The sequence below is a fragment of the Primulina eburnea genome, chromosome 18 (genome assembly GCF_022965805.1).
Source record: "Primulina eburnea isolate SZY01 chromosome 18, ASM2296580v1, whole genome shotgun sequence".
NCBI classification, from domain to species: Eukaryota; Viridiplantae; Streptophyta; class Magnoliopsida; order Lamiales; family Gesneriaceae; genus Primulina; species Primulina eburnea.
The window spans coordinates 2,007,520-2,024,869 of NC_133118.1; the positions used below are offsets into that span (position 1 = coordinate 2,007,520).

At 38.9% G+C, this 17,350-nt stretch overlaps 1 protein-coding gene across 1 annotated transcript; it reads right to left on the minus strand.

Annotated features, from left to right (window-relative positions):
• Positions 1 to 10,762: 10,762 nt before the first annotated feature.
• On the minus strand, positions 10,763 to 12,653 carry LOC140820164 (uncharacterized). Its single transcript, XM_073180488.1, has 2 exons — positions 11,037 to 12,653; positions 10,763 to 10,891 (listed from the first exon to the last, which is right to left on the minus strand). The coding sequence occupies exons 1-2, from the start codon at positions 12,651 to 12,653 to the stop codon at positions 10,763 to 10,765; spliced, it is 1,746 nt and encodes a 581-aa protein (XP_073036589.1).
• Between the last annotated feature and the right edge of the window lie 4,697 nt (positions 12,654 to 17,350).

The window sequence follows — 17,350 nt, forward strand, 5'->3', positions numbered from 1 at the left end:
TTACAATATTGCACACAACATTTATATCTGATTCACACATTCTCCGTCTACTCAGTGCTTCTATGCCAAACAATTCTTTCAATCATAATTATATTTGCTTTGGATGAGGGATCCTTATGTAGTCACAAATCATAATTGGGTTCCTCATTGGTCACCCATATATTCACGGCGGATTTTCATCGGTCGGTCTGGTTCGATTTTTAGTTTTTTATTTTAATTTTTTCGGTTTTCGATTTTAGAAATATATAATCCGATATCTGAACTTTTTTCGAAACGTCTACTACTCTTTTTTTAAAATATACTAGAATTTTTTTTTGCTTTTTTTACTTCTCTCGGCCATACACACACACACACACACACACACACACACACACACACATATATATATATATATATATATATATATATATATATATATTTTAGCTATTAACATAACCAACCAACCTATTATTTGAAAATCCAAAAGAACGTAATTCAAAACATAAAATCGTAAATGTCACCGATCCTAAAACTAGCATTTTACAAAATAAAGTATAAACTCTTAAATCGTCTCAAAAACACTCAAAAGCATAAAAGTCGTAAAATCTTTAAATGAAACTTAAATTATAAACATAATTGCGGAAAACTAGCGACGGTCCTCGGGTTGTGTGCACCTTCAGTCCAGCTAGTTCAACCATCAAGTCCTCCATCAAATTCATGCTTACCTGCATCGATCACACCTAGTGAGTCTAATGACTCAACAAATCTTAACCACGATAACAAGTAGTATATATACAATCACATGTATCAATAAAATATTTTACTAAAAATAGCTTTTCATAAATATGCATAAACTTTTTCCATTCATCATATATTTATAATTTTTCGTTTTATTGAATTAAGGTCGTTAACCGTGACTTCGTTTCAGCTATAGGTTGATGGATCCATCTACATATAACCATGGTACCTGACGGTGGGGAAGTCAGCGACATTCTCACATGTCAACTGAATCTTGATCTTACATATCATCATATTATTTCGATTAAAATACGATCGTCGGACTTCTTCTGGGGAATTTTCCCTCACGATATCTCCAATCATATCGTTATCTCACAAATCAAATCACCTCTTTCAATCTTGTCGTTATTTTCATCACTTCAAAAAAATTCATGCATATATAAATCATTTTCTTTTAAACCGAGTATGCAACATGTCTTTTAACATTAACGTTTCATCATAAAATTTATAAACATTTAAAATAAACATTTTAACATTCATTATACCACTCAGGCAACTGGAAAGACGTCTAACATTTTTCAGGTGTAAAATGACCGTTTAGCTCCTGAAACCCTAATTTTCCCAATTTATCCTTAAACCTTAGAACGATGACCCAAATTTCATCCACCCTTAACATAACACCTTAAAATACACCGATAAATTTTTTTTATGCGTAAACTTACGTTTCTCAACTAATTTCTCAATTCGTATTTAAAATTTAGACGTACATCCCGGTTTTAACATGAATTGACTTGAAATTTAACCAAACTTGAATCATAACTTATTAGCGCCTAACCATACCTTATACGACCCAAATCAAGCCAATTAAGACCTTTGAACAAGCATAGGAAGCTGTTGGAAAATTCTGTTCATTCCTAGTTTGCACCAACCTTTAGTCCCTTCGACTCCAACCCTTAACCACCATGTCCAGACCCTAGCTGACCATCCTAGGACCATGACTGACCCCTACGCTTCCTAGACAGAAAAGAAGGACTTTCTTCAAGCCAGGAAGAGCAAGAGTACCGCCCGAGAAGAACAGAAAGACCCTACTGGACAGAGCTTGAGAAGCCTAGAACCCACAACTACTCAACCTGTAGTGACCCGTTCCAGAATCACCTACTAATCAGAACTTAAGCATGCAAAATTAACATTAAAACTGAATCAGGTAAAACAGCGGAAAAACAGTAATACAACCCAATCGAATCTGTAAGCACAAAATACTTAAACAACCAGATCGAACTAAATTCCAAGAACAAATACCAATAACTACAAGTCAACCTCTGCCAGCTCCCTGTCCACTCCCTCCTGGACCGTCCAACCTGAGACCTGCCCCATCGAATAGGGTGTCCAAAACAGAGATAAACCGAGGACGTGAGCATAAAACGCTCAGCACCGAAAGCATGAGTATACAAGACTATGACATGCATGTATGCAAAATGTACTGGATACCAGGATCTGGGTATATCGAAATACTGCTCAGGTAAATGACGTCAAGGTATGTAGCACTCTGCGCCGTCGCACCAGGAGGTGGCTCCCATACCAAAATAAACCTGTGGATATACCGGTGACCTGACCACCGTCGGCCAACGGGGTCCAACCATCCACAACAAACGAGGGCTGAGCACCCTCTCAACAGGCTATCTCAAAAATAGTCAGGCTCAACATGATTATGCAAATGCCGCATAATAAACCATGCATCATATGACAGATAATAATGCAACATATAAACATGCAACACATAGTAAAGCATACTCAATCCTGCTATCTCGGATAGTACTTTCGTACCTCAAATCAGTAGATCCTAGCAATCAGCCCTAGAATCAAGCCTGCGTCCGTAGTCAGCCCACTGATGCCGCTAGCTCCCAACTAGAGCACAGCTCCGCTACAAAACCAGTAGCTCCCCGCTAGTGCCTAAACCTCGGGAAAAGACTAGAAACCCATCAGAAACGACTAAAACGCTCTGGAACACTCGGAATTGGCGAGTAAAAAGTGAAGCCTCGCGCCTCTATTTATAGACAACGATCGGACGATCCGATCCACTTCGGACGATCCGATCCCTGTACCCTTCGGACCTTCCGAACCCTTATCGGACGATCCGAACCCTGCATGTCTTCCACGTGTCCAGACACCTGTCTTCGGACGATCCGAACCCTGATCGGACGATCCGAACTCTGCATGTCTTCCACGTGTCCAGCCACCTGTCTTCGGACGATCCGAACCCTGATCGGACGATCCGAACCCTCTTCAGACGATCCGAACCCGGTTCGGTCCTTCCGATCCCACCGAAATATAATTAATCCAATAATTAACTCAAATTAGGCGTCGGGATACTACATTCTCCCCCTCTAAAAAGGATTTCGTCCGCGAAATCGAGTCTGAAGAATGACAATTCTGAACAACAATACATTCAACTTAAGAATGAATTACAACTGAAAGCACAACTGAAATTATAATCATAACTGAAAATACTACAACTAGAACAACTCTGAATGCTCTGACCGCATGCGACTCTCTAGTTCCCAAGTAGCTTCTTCAGTACCTCGGCGCTGCCACTGCACTAAGACAAGAGGAATAGTCTTATTCCGCAGTACCTTATCCTTCCGGTCTAAGATCGAAACCGGTCTTTCCACAAAAGACAAATCCGGATTCAGCTGAACTTCTGTCGGATGCAAAACATGAGACTCATCCGCTACGTATCGTCTCAACAAGGACACATGAAACACATTGTGAACACTAGACAGATACGGTGGCAAAGCTAATCTGTAGGCCAAATCTCCCACACATTCTAAGATCTCAAAAGGACCAATGAATCTCGGAGATAGCTTACCCTTGAGTCCAAATCTCAGAATCCTCCGAAAAGGTGATACCTTGAGAAACACTTTCTCGCCTGCATCAAAATGAAGAGGTCTGCGCTTGGAGTTCGCATAACTCGCTTGTCGATCCTGAGCAGTCTTAATCCGCTGTTTGATCACAAGAACTTTGTCCATGGCCTGCTGAATCAATTCTGGACCCTCGACCTGTCGTTCTCCGACTTCTTCCCAGAACAGAGGAGTACGACAACGTCGACCATACAATGCTTCAAACGGAGACATACCAATACTCCTATGAAAACTGTTGTTGTATGCAAACTCTATCAGTGGCAGATGATCCTGTCAAGCTGGCCCGAAATCCATCACACAAGATCTCAACATATCCTCAAGAGTACGAATAGTCCTCTCTGACTGACCGTCAGTCTCTGGGTGATATGCAGTACTCAAACTCAAGGTAGTGCCCAAAGCTTGCTGAAAGCTGTCCCAAAATCTAGATGTAAATCGAGGATCTCTGTCACTAACGATACTCACGGGCACACCATGAAACCGTACAATCTCCTGAATGTACAACCGTGCCATCCGATCGAAAGTGAAATCTCTATTATAAGGAAGAAAATGGGCAGACTTAGTAAGCCGATCCACTACCACCCAGATAGCATCTCTATTCCCCACAGACATAGGCAAGTGAGTCACGAAGTCCATCGTGATATGCTCCCACTTCCACTCCGGAATAGGAAGATTCTGCAACAAACCTCCAGGTCGTCGATACTCAGCCTTCACCTGCTGACAGACTAGGCACTTGGAGACATACTGATAAACATTACGTTTCATACCTTTCCACCAAAATCGAGTCCTCAAATCCTTATACATCTTGTTGCTCCCTGGATGAACACTCAACTTGCTACGATGAGCCTGGGACAAAATCTCCTCCCTCAAAGTGTCATCTTCCGGTACAACAACACGACCAGATAAGCACAAAAGACTCTCGGACTGATAGTGGAATCCAGAAGTATTATCTCCATCAGCCAACCGAGCTAATTTCTGAACCTTAGAATCAGACATCTGAGCATCTCTAATCCGAGAATACAAAACTGGTTCGGACAAAATAGTAGCTATACGGATACTCTCTGTTCCCTTCCGATGCTTACAATTGAATCCCATCGAACAGAAATCCTGAATAATCCCAGATACAGCACAAGTCTGAAGAGCAGATAATCTCACCTTGCGACTAAGAGCATCGGCCGTGAGATTCGCAGATCCTGGATGATACTTGATCTCACAATCGTAATCCTTGAGTAGATCCATCCAACGACGCTGACGCATGTTCAACTCAGCCTGAGTGAACAGATACTTCAAACTCTTATGATCAGTGAAGATCTCAAATCGCTCACCATACAGATAATGGCGCCAGATTTTCAAAGCAAAAACGATCGCTGCTAATTCCAGATCATGAACAGGATAGTTTTCTTCATGAGGCTTTAACTGTCTCGACGCATAAGCAATCACATGCTCATTCTGCATCAGAACACACCCTAGTCCCTGTAAAGAGGCATCGGTGTAAATACTGAAACCACCAGATCCAGACGGTAAAGCCAAAACAGGCGCAGATGTCAAACGTCTGCGAAGTTCCAAGAAACTCTCTTCGCACTCTGATGTCCACTCAAATGAAGCATCTTTCCGAGTGAGCTGAGTGAGTGGCTTAGCAATCTGAGAGAAGTTGACAATGAAACGGCGATAATACCCAGCCAATCCCAGAAAACTGCGGATCTCGGCTACTGTCGTCGGACGCGACCAGTTCAATACCGCTTCCACCTTGCTTGGGTCAACTGAAACTCCCTTGCTAGAAATGACATGACCAAGGAATACAACCCTGTCAATCCAAAACTCACATTTACTCAACTTCGCATAAAGCTGATTCTCACGAAGTGTCTGTAAAATAATCTTTAAATGTTGTGCGTGTTCTTGCTGATCATGCGAATAGATTAAGATATCATCTATAAACACCACAACAAACTTATCCAAGAATTCCCGAAAAACCCGATTCATCAGATCCATAAAAACTGCTGGTGCATTCGTCACCCCAAAAGGCATAACCAGAAACTCATAATGCCCATACCGGGTCCTGAATGCAGTCTTCGATATATCTCCCTGATGAACTCGAAGCTGATGATAACCAGACCTTAAATCAATCTTGGAATACACAGAGGTACCTTGCAGTTGATCAAATAAATCATCAATCCGTGGCAACGGATACTTATTCTTTATCGTAGCACGATTCAACTGCCGATAATCTATGCAGAGCCGCATAGAACCATCCTTCTTTTTGACAAAAAGAACTGGTGCTCCCCACGGGGACACACTGGGTCGAATATACCCCTTGTCAAGAAGATCCTGCAACTGCTGTTTCAATTCTTGCATCTCTGATGGAGCTAAACGATAAGGAGCTCTAGAAATTGGTGTCGTGCCTGGCACTAAATCAATGCCGAAATCCACTTCCCGAACGGGAGGAAAACCAGGAATCTCCTCGGGAAAAACATCCGAAAAATCGCAAACCACTGGAATGTCACTGATACCGACACTATCTGCGGACGAATCAATAGCATAAATAAGGTAGCCTTCCCCGCCCGACTCTAAAGCACGACATGCTTTCAGAGCAGAAACCACAGGCATCGGGGGTCGCGCTCCCTCTCCATAGAAAAACCAACTGTCGCCCTCAACTGGACGAAACTGCACAAACTTCTGATAACAGTCCACAGTAGCTCTAAACACAGTCAGCACATCTATTCCCAGAATGCAATCAAAATCCTCCATCGCAAGAATCATCAAATTAGCAGTTAAAACATTACCCTCAAACTCTAGAGGACAACCCAAAACTAGACGTTTAGCTAACACCGAATGACCCATCGGTGTGGAAACAGATACCACAACGCTCAAAGAAGTGAAAGGTAATGCATGACGCTTAGCAAATCTCGCAGATATGAATGAATGAGATGCACCAGTATCAATGAGAACGTAAGCAGGTAATCCACATAATAAAAATAAACCTGCGATAACTCTCTCGTTCTCCTCAGCAGCCTGATCCTGGTTAAGAGCAAAGACCTGTCCTTGAGTACGCGGTCGGAGGTTAGAACCCTGAGTAGACTGTCCCTGCTGTGGCCTCTGATGAACTGAAGCCTGAGAACCAGATCCTGATCCTCCGCCCGTCTGTGGACAATCTCTCTTCATGTGGCCCATCTCACCGCACTTGTAACAAGCACCCGCAACCTTGCGACAACGTTCCGTCGGATGATCCTTCCCGCAATGCTGACACGGGCCCTTCTTCTTCCCAAAATGGTGAACTCCTCCAGATCCAGAGGAAGAAGAAGTAGATCCAGCTTTCTTGAATGCTTGGGCGCGGGGACCCAAAGAACTAGTAGGACGAGCAGACTGCATGGCTCGACCTCTCAGCAAACTGCCCTCAGCCTGGCGACAACGATTCACAAGGCCCTCATACGATGTCGGATCATCGCAGACAACAACCCGATCATAAATCTCCTGATTGAGGCCCTGAAGAAAATGGTTATACTTGGCCATAGCATTGTCACTGACATGCGGAACATACGGAAGCAACTCAAAGAACTTCTGCTGATACTCATCAACAGACAAACTTCCCTGCTTCAGATTGATCAACTCAATCGCCTTGGTCTGCAGAAGAGCTGGCGGAAAGTAAAGCAACATGAAAGCGGCTCGGAAATCGGCCCAAAGAACTCGACCCTGTCGCTGAACTATCGGTGCAGAGGTAGACCTCCACCACTTGCGCGCACCACCCTCCAGCAAGAAATCAAGGGTATCAATCTGCTGCTCCGCCGAGCACTGAAAAGTCTTGAAGCAGCTCTCCATCCTCTCAAGCCAGTTCTCCGCAACATCCGGAGTCTCACCGCCCGAAAGAGGTTTCGGCCCCATCTGCAAGAACCGATGCATACTAAAACTCCGAGGCTCATCACGACGGTGTTGACGACGTTCTCGATGCTCTCGACGACGCTCTCGATCGTCGTGGTCTCCCCAGCGTCCAACGCTGCCATGACTACTAGCATCGTCGTCAAAACCAGACATCTTTTAGCTACAAAAGTTACCAGAGATTAAACCCAAAAGAACAGTTCTAAATCCCAAAATCTTAATGCATGCTCTGATACCATAAATGTAGTGACCCGTTCCAGAATCACCTACTAATCAGAACTTAAGCATGCAAAATTAACATTAAAACTGAATCAGGTAAAACAACAGAAAAACAGTAATACAACCCAATCGAATCTGTAAGCACAAAATACTTAAACAACCAGATCGAACTAAATTCCAAGAACAAATACCAATAACTACAAGTCAACCTCTGCCAGCTCCCTGTCCACTCCCTCCTGGACCGTCCAACCTGAGACCTGCCCCATCGAATAGGGTGTCCAAAACAGAGATAAACCGAGGACGTGAGCATAAAACGCTCAGCACCGAAAGCATGAGTATACAAGACTATGACATGCATGTATGCAAAATGTACTGGATACCAGGATCTGGGTATATCGAAATACTGCTCAGGTAAATGACGTCAAGGTATGTAGCACTCTGCGCCGTCGCACCAGGAGGTGGCTCCCATACCAAAATAAACCTGTGGATATACCGGTGACCTGACCACCGTCGGCCAACGGGGTCCAACCATCCACAACAAACGAGGGCTGAGCACCCTCTCAACAGGCTATCTCAAAAATAGTCAGGCTCAACATGATTATGCAAATGCCGCATAATAAACCATGCATCATATGACAGATAATAATGCAACATATAAACATGCAACACATAGTAAAGCATACTCAATCCTGCTATCTCGGATAGTACTTTCGTACCTCAAATCAGTAGATCCTAGCAATCAGCCCTAGAATCAAGCCTGCGTCCGTAGTCAGCCCACTGATGCCGCTAGCTCCCAACTAGAGCACAGCTCCGCTACAAAATCAGTAGCTCCCCGCTAGTGCCTAAACCTCGGGAAAAGACTAGAAACCCATCAGAAACGACTAAAACGCTCTGGAACACTCGGAATTGGCGAGTAAAAAGTGAAGCCTCGCGCCTCTATTTATAGACAACGATCGGACGATCCGATCCACTTCGGACGATCCGATCCTTGTACCCTTCGGACCTTCCGAACCCTTATCGGACGATCCGAACCCTGCATGTCTTCCACGTGTCCAGACACCTGTCTTCGGACGATCCGAACCCTGATCGGACGATCCGAACTCTGCATGTCTTCCACGTGTCCAGCCACCTGTCTTCGGACGATCCGAACCCTGATCGGACGATCCGAACCCTCTTCAGACGATCCGAACCCGGTTCGGTCCTTCCGATCCCACCGAAATATAATTAATCCAATAATTAACTCAAATTAGGCGTCGGGATACTACACAACCCGTGACCCTTAAGCCACACACAACCCAAGCTTCTCGTCTCTGCCCTAGGCTTCGCACCAGCCCTCCCTTGAGCCATCTCGGACCATGACTAGACTCTAATAGGACCCATGATCACGCCCTTACAGCAACTAACAGCTTGCTTCTTCCTAGGGCCAAAAACGCAAGCTCTTGTCCCATGAAAACTCTATTTTTCGCTCAGCATGACACCCTAGCACGTCCAGCCTCAAACATACACCTAAGGACCCTTAAACATGTTAAAAAACGTTCCTTCACATAGCCCTACCATGGCAGCCCTTTTGTGGATCATAAGCAAGAGTTTTAAAAGATGAAAACTCTAGTTTTATTCATGTTATACCATAAAAACAAAAATATACAAAGTGTATCATGTTTTTCATGTAATCATGTATCAAAACATATAATATAGTGTGAAAGAGGAGTGAAAGAAGATTAAGAAGTGCTTTTGCGTTTATTACGCACGAAAAAAGACTTGCGATGCGAAGGACGTTGGCGAAGAGAGACCTTGCTGAATTTTCTTTCCAAAACTCACGTTATTTTCCCTTGGAACGTGCGTGTGTGTGTGTGTGTGTGTGGCTCGGCTGACGAGAGAGTCCTAGTAGGTTTCTAGGTGAGTGGCGTGTGTTATTGTATGTATAGATTAGTGTTTTGGAAGGCTTTTAATTGATATAAATACTTTTGTAGCAAGCTAGGCTCAATAAATTAGTATAATAGGTTTATTAGATAGTAGTTAAAATGTTTTGTTTATGATGCTTTTCGAAAATATTAACAGAGCCTCCAAAAAGTCTCTATTTCATTAAAAATTGATTATCAGTTTAAAATACAACTAAGCGCGTAAAAATACCCAAAAGTGGTCATTTTATAAAATACTCCTTAAAATATACCATATATTAAATAATTGAAAATAATTATTTAATAAAAATATTTTCTCTTATACGGTCTCCGATCTCCGTTTCTCGATCACATCTTGAATGTCCTTTAAAACATAGTTTTATGTATTCTAGTAATATATTCAAATAAATATGAAATCATGACTTAAACATGCCTTTAATGCAACTAAAATAAATTAATTAAAATACATAAGAAATGTGATAACTTGCATGCACAGGGACGGATCCAGGAATAAAAGTTGAGGGGGGCTTGAACTCAATATGATAAGTTATATATTATTAAAAAAAATACATTATATCGTTCAACAAAGTTGTGCCCTACGAGATTTTAAAACATAAAATTCATCAATAATAGAATTTACATCAATATGTTTAGCTAAATCTCGTTCAATATAGAGTGTCAAACAATCGGCAAGAAAGTCATCCTCCATTTTATTGCGAAGTGCCGTCTTCACATGCTTCATTGCTGAAAAAGCTCGCTCAGTAGTGGCAGTAGACACAGGTAATGTCAAAACAAGATGAATCAATCTAGTCAACATAACATAAACACTTGACCGTCCACTCTCGGTCAATTGCTGACACAACTCAACAAGTGTAGAAACCTTTAAATTCTGCATCACATCAAGTTTATAATGTATCAATTCATACTCCAAAGTAACAATTTCTTGATCTGTAAAATCTCCAGGATAAAACTTCTTCGCAAGCTTGCAAATATCATCACTGTTAAATGAGTCAAATGAATTTTTAGGATCTAAAGCTGTACTAAGAGAAAGAAGTTCCACCGATGACTCATTGAACCGAGTATTTAACTCCATCAAAATGAAATCTATTGCTGCATTAAAAACATCAAAGTGGTAATGATGTTCTATTGTAGTTTGCCGATAGGAACGTCCAATCTTATATAGACAATCAAGATCAGGCACATCAATTTCATTTCTTGAGCAAAAAACTTTAACTTCCTGAAGAAATTCATTCCACCCACATTCTCTAAATTCTTGAAGGCAAGTTTTGGTAGTAGTGACAAATGTGATAGCAGTCAAAATGTCTTGAGATTTTTTTTGAAGAATTTGACAAAGAGTATCTGTTGTTCTCATAATTTTATGCATTAAGTGCAAAATAAACACAAATTCAAAACTTGCCATGTTTCTGTAAATCCCCCGAACTTCAGCCTTAGCTCTTCCATTTGGAGAATGATCACTGAGAACTTCAAAAACTTTGCAAGTTGCAGTGTACATACCTATCAAGCTTTTTACCGAATCATAGTGAGAACTCCAACGAGTAGCTCCTGCTCGTTGCAAATTACCAATCTGGTTTGCACCACTTCCAGAATCACGTTCTCCAATTGACAACATATATTCAATTTCATTTCTTTGTGCAGTATGTAATTCAGCAATGCGCTTAGTAGAAGAAGTGACAATATTAACAATATTGTCCAAATGAGAAAAGAATTCCCAAATAACACTAACATCCTTAGCTGCAGAAACCAATGTCAGTTGTAAACGATGTGCAAAACAGTGGACATAGTATGCATAGGGACAATCTTTGAGAAATAATGCTTGAAGTCCATTCCAGGCTCCACGCATATTGCTAGCACCATCATATCCTTGGCCTCTGATTTTCTTAACATGGAGATCATGATGAACAAGAACATTTGATATCTCATTTTTCAAATTCATTGAGGTAGTGTCACTAACACTTTTGATGGCAAAAAATCTTTCTGTCAAAATCCCATGATTGTTCACAAACCTCAATATAATGGCCATTTGCTCTCGTTTAGATATATCTCGGGCTTCATCAACAAGAATACAAAAATATTTATCTCCAACTTCTTCACGAACCATCTTTCGTACTCTATTGGCCATAATATGTAAAATCTCTTTCTGAATTTCTGGAGCGATATATTGGGCATTTTTTGGAGCATTCTCAAGCACAACTTCATCAATTTCTATATTCATTTTTGCAAAAGCCTTCACCAATTCAAGAAAATTTCCACGATTAGATGAAGATAGAGATTCATCGTTACCTCTAAAAGCACAACCTTGAAGTGCTAGCCAACGAACAGCTACAATTGAGGTGCTCAAACGCAGACGATTTTTCTCTTTTTCCTCTTTAGATTGTGCATGCATCACTTTATCAATATGTTGTGAGGGCCTCATCAAATTTTCAGCCCTTCTCTCACACATAGTATGAGGTGAAGAAGCTGCAGAACCAATATGGGAAAGAAAAGCACATGTTTTTCCTTGGTTTACCCTTTTCCAATTGTCAAATCCTTCATTGACCAATGCCGAGATATTAGATGAATTAACATCATTCAGGAAAAGAAAGCAATAGAAACAATATGCCTTATTTGTTGAAGGCGAATACTCCAACCAATAAAATTTCTGAAACCATTTTTTCTGAAAACGACGATTCTGGCTTCCAAATTTCGTACCTGGATACTCCAACATATCTGGTTGATAAGGCCCCATATTTAGATATGAACGTCTTATCTCATCTCGTACATTAACATGATATTCACATATCTGTTTTCTTTTTCCCGGATCTCGTTCAATAAAAGTAGACGAAGACTGATGATCGTCTCTAGGAGAGGAACATGAAGGAATTTGGATATTGGGAAATAGAAGACTTTCACTGGATTGATGTTGCATTGTAAGGACCGTAGGAATTGAAGTATCTTCACTAGCTTGACGATCTCTCTTCTTAAAGAAAGAAGATATCAATGTTTTTCCTTTCTTTGCAGCAGATTGATGTTCCATTTTCAAATAGTTCAAGTTATAATCTTAAACAAGAATAAAATGTATTTGGTCTCATCCTTATAAATGGTCCGGACTTGATTGGACGGATGTACGACGGTTTTTGGAACAACCGTCGCCATTAGCGACTGTTTTTTGAAAAACCGTCGCTAATAGCGACTGTTTTTATTCACATTTGAATAAACCGTCGCTAGCAGCGACGGTATAATTAAAACAGTCGCCGATCCCCATCGGCGACGGTTGTACAAACCGTCGCAAAACCGTCGCTAAATTTTTGAAAATGGGGTCGGCTACAGCCCAGTACAGCCCTTATATCAATCCGTCTCTGTGCATGCATATGATTCACGTGGGCTTTCAAATTTTTGAGACATTACGTTTTCTTTCGACTCGATTTTCTACCAAAATAGATTGGTTATTTCAGTTAGTTAATTCGATTTTGATATAATTATTTAAATTAATAATATAAATATATTGCATAATATAATATATTAACTTTTTACATTATTTCTTGTAAAATATTTAAATATAAGGTCTAAATTAATTAAACAAAGAACAATCAACTAAAAATTATTCAAAATGGTTCTTCATTCACTAAATATCATATCAAAATATATAATATAAATAAAATATAAACTAAATTATTAATTTAATGAAATTTTGGGTTTTTTGGTTTTTTTCGGTTTTGACATATATAATCCAAAACCGAACTAAATAAATTTTGGTTTTAACATTTATATCTGAGTTACGAAATTCGACTGTCGGTTTGGTGTTTGGTTTTTTGATTTGGATTTTCAATTTTTTTGGTTTTATCCAAAGTTTGAACACCATATACATTTATCTTCTTCAGGAAACTTATTATGCCATTATATAATAAGTTTCCTGAAGAAGATAAATGCATGAAATTATTTAGAAAAAATAAAGTCAGTTCACAACCAAGAATTAGATGAGTAAAAAACTTAAATAATATTTATTATTGGACCAAATAGTGTTTAATATTTTAGAAACTTATTAAAAAATCAAAATATTATAATTATTATAGAAAAGATATTGTAGATGATTATTGATATCATTACATATAACAAAAATTTCTTCACAACCAGAACAACAATGTGAGAAATTCTAGGTGTGGGAGTAAATTTTTTTTTTAAGACATAAGTTTTGTTATAATTTAATTTGTATTTCTTTGAGTCCAAAGTGTTGGATTTTTTCCTTTTCAAGAAATATATGGCTTGTTTACAAAGTTGGACAGAATTGTGTGATATTTGTTTTACTTATTTAGAATAATTGTGCATAAAAGAGTTTTTTTCCCTTTAGTTTATAATGTTATAATTTGTAATTAGTGCAATTTGAAATAGATACATAGATTATTAATTGAGCACATCTCAATGCACCACATTTGATAGTGGTTAGATAAAATAATTCATTATTTATATGCATCGATGTTAGTTTAACAAATAGAATAAGAAAACTGTATAGTGAAAATGATAACATGTGTATAATTTGTTATAATATTTATTTTCAATAATAGTAATGCAATCTTACTTTATTTATGTCATAATTCTAATTATATAATTTTTTTTTTAAGTTGCAATGGCGAACATCACCAAACTTGAATTTGAAGCACTTGACTTGACTAGAAAAAAATATTTATCATGGATTTTGGATTCCGAGATCCACCTTGTCTCTATGAATTTAGGAGATACAATAAAAGAAGGAAATGAAATGTCCGAGCAGGATCGTGCAAAGGCACTTATTTTTCTCCGTCATCACCTTAATGATGGATTGAAAGTCGAATATCTCACTGTGAAAGAGCCACAAGAGCTTTGGAAAAATCTAAAAGAAAGATTTGGCCATCAACGAACTGTAGTTCTCCCAAGAGCCTGATATGAATGGATGCACCTACGGTTACAAGATTTTAAGTCCGTAAGTGACTATAACTCTGCATTATTCAAGACTAGTTCCACACTGATACTTTGTGGAGAGAAAGTCACTGATCAAGACATGTTAGAAAAAACATTCTCCACTTTTCATGCATCAAACTTGCTCTTGCTGTAGCAATATCGTGAACGTGGATTTCAAAGGTACTCTGAACTCATCTCATGCTTACTAGTTGTTGAACAAAACAATGAGCTGCTCATGAAAATCACCAAATGCGCCCAACTGGATCCACACCATTTCCTGAAGCAAATGGAACTACATTTCCTGAAGAATATGAAATTGCATTTCCTGACGCGAATGCTAATTCCACTCAAAATCATAACAACAAAAGTCAATGTGGACGTGGGCGTGGCCAAATAAGATACTATCAACAACAAAATGGAAAGAAATATAAAATAAGCCACCAGCAGTGGAATTCCAATAATGAAGAAGCAAAGGAAAAGAGTTCCAAAGTATATGAAGAAAAATGTTATAGATGTGGAATGGAAGGGCACTGGTCTCGTACCTGTGGTACGACAAAATATCTTTTGGATCTATACCAAAACTCAATCAATAAAAATGGAAAAATGGAGATAAATTGTGTGGACAATGATGATCCAATTGATATAACTCACTTGGACGTCTCTGATTTCTTTGCAAATCCAGATGGAAATATAGATAATTTGATTGGTGGTGGTGTGTTAGAAAATAATAAGTAATTACTTTCATTGGTCTTGTTCCTACTTTGAATTTCTATGGTTTATTAGGTTATCGTGGTCTCGTTTTTATTTTGATGTTCAGTTCATGTTTAGGATTTGTCATGAAGGTTTATTTTGTTATTCAATAAATTTTTTCATTATTCAATCAAATATTTCCTTTGAAAGTCTTACACATTATTTATCATATTTAGCTTATTGAATTATATTTTTATTTTAGATTAACGATGAAATGTTAGGATGAATGCTTAGTGGACAGTGGTACAACACATATCATTCTTCAAAATAAAAGGTATTTTTTGGAGTTGACATTAGCTGAAATTAATGTTACAACAATATCGGGTGCATCAAAAATTATTGAAGGTTATGGAAAGACAAAAATCATTTTACCAAATAATACAAGCCTATTTATTGAAAGTGCCCTATATGCAAGCAAATCCAGTAGAAATTTGCTTAGCTTTAAAGATATCCGCCGAAATGGATATCATATTGAAACATTAAATGAAAATAATTTCGAATACCTTTGCATAACATCTATTATATCTGGCCAGAAGCAGATAAAAGAAAAATTATGTACACTCCTTCTGGAATATATTTTACAACAATAAAAACAGTCGAAGCAAACATTGTCACAAACTAGAAGTTTGTTGACCAACAGAGCTTCAAATTATGGCAATGATCGACTTGGTCACCCTGAGGCAACAATGATGCGCAGAATAATAATTAACTCACATGGAAACCCTCTAAAGAACCAAAAGATTCTTTTACACAATGATTATCCATGTGTAACTTGTTCACAAGGCAAACTAATTATAAGACCTTCCCCTACAAGGTTGATGTTGAAATCCCAACCTTCTTGGAGAGAATTCATGGGGATATTTGTGGGCCTATACACCCACCATGTGAACCATTTCGATACTTCATGTATTGATTGATGTGTCTACTAGATGGTCACATGTTAGTTTGCTTTCAACTCAAAATATAGCTTTTGCTAGATTACTTGCGCAAATTATTAAATTACGAGCTTAATTCCCAGATCACTCAATCAAGACAATTCGTCTTGATAATGCTGCTGAATTTAAATCGTAGACATTTAATGACTATTTTATGTCAATAGGGATTTTAGTTGAGCATTCGGTTGCCCATGTTCATACACAAAATGGCTTAGCAGAGTCATTTATTAAGCGTTTGCAATTAATTGCTAGACCATTACTGATGAGAACCAAACTTCCATCATCTGTGTGGGGCCATGCCATATTACATGCTGCATCATTGATTCGTATAATACCAACTAATTATCACCAATACTCACCCTTACAACTTGCTTATGGTCGAGAGCCTGATGTTTCTCACCTTCGAGTATTTGGTTGTGCAGTACAAGTCCCTCTTCCACCTACACAACGAACAAAAATGGGCCACAAAGTAGACTTGGGATTTATGTGGGATATGATTCACCATCTATTATTAGATATTTGGAACCTTTAACAGGAGATTTGTTTACTGAGAGATTTGCAGATTGCCACTTCGATGAATTGGAATCTCCAAATCTAGGGGAAACAAAGTTGTGTCCCAAAGAACAACAAAAGATTTGTTGGAATGAGAAAACACTATCTCATTATGATCCCCGAAATAATCAATGTGAGCAAGAAGTTGAAAGAATAATTCGCTTGCAAATAATTGCAAATCAATTGCCTGATGCTTTTGTTAATACAAAGAATATGACAAAGTCACATATACATGCAGAGAATACCCCTGTAAAAATTGATGTCCCCGTAGGACCAGCTATTATTCAACTAGCAAATGAATCTAAAATACGCCATAAGTGTGGTCGAACAATTGGTTCCAAGGATATTGTACCTCGAAAAGAAAGGTACAAGAGAAAGAAAATTCAAAAGTTCCCGAAGAAGAAATCTTGGATGATATAGTAAGAGAAATCAATGAACCAAACTTGGATAATGTTATTTCTGAAGAATCAAATTCTCAAGAAAATAATGAGATTTCAATAAATTATATATCATCTCGAAAATTGTGGGATCGAAATAACACAATTGTTGACAATGTCTTTGC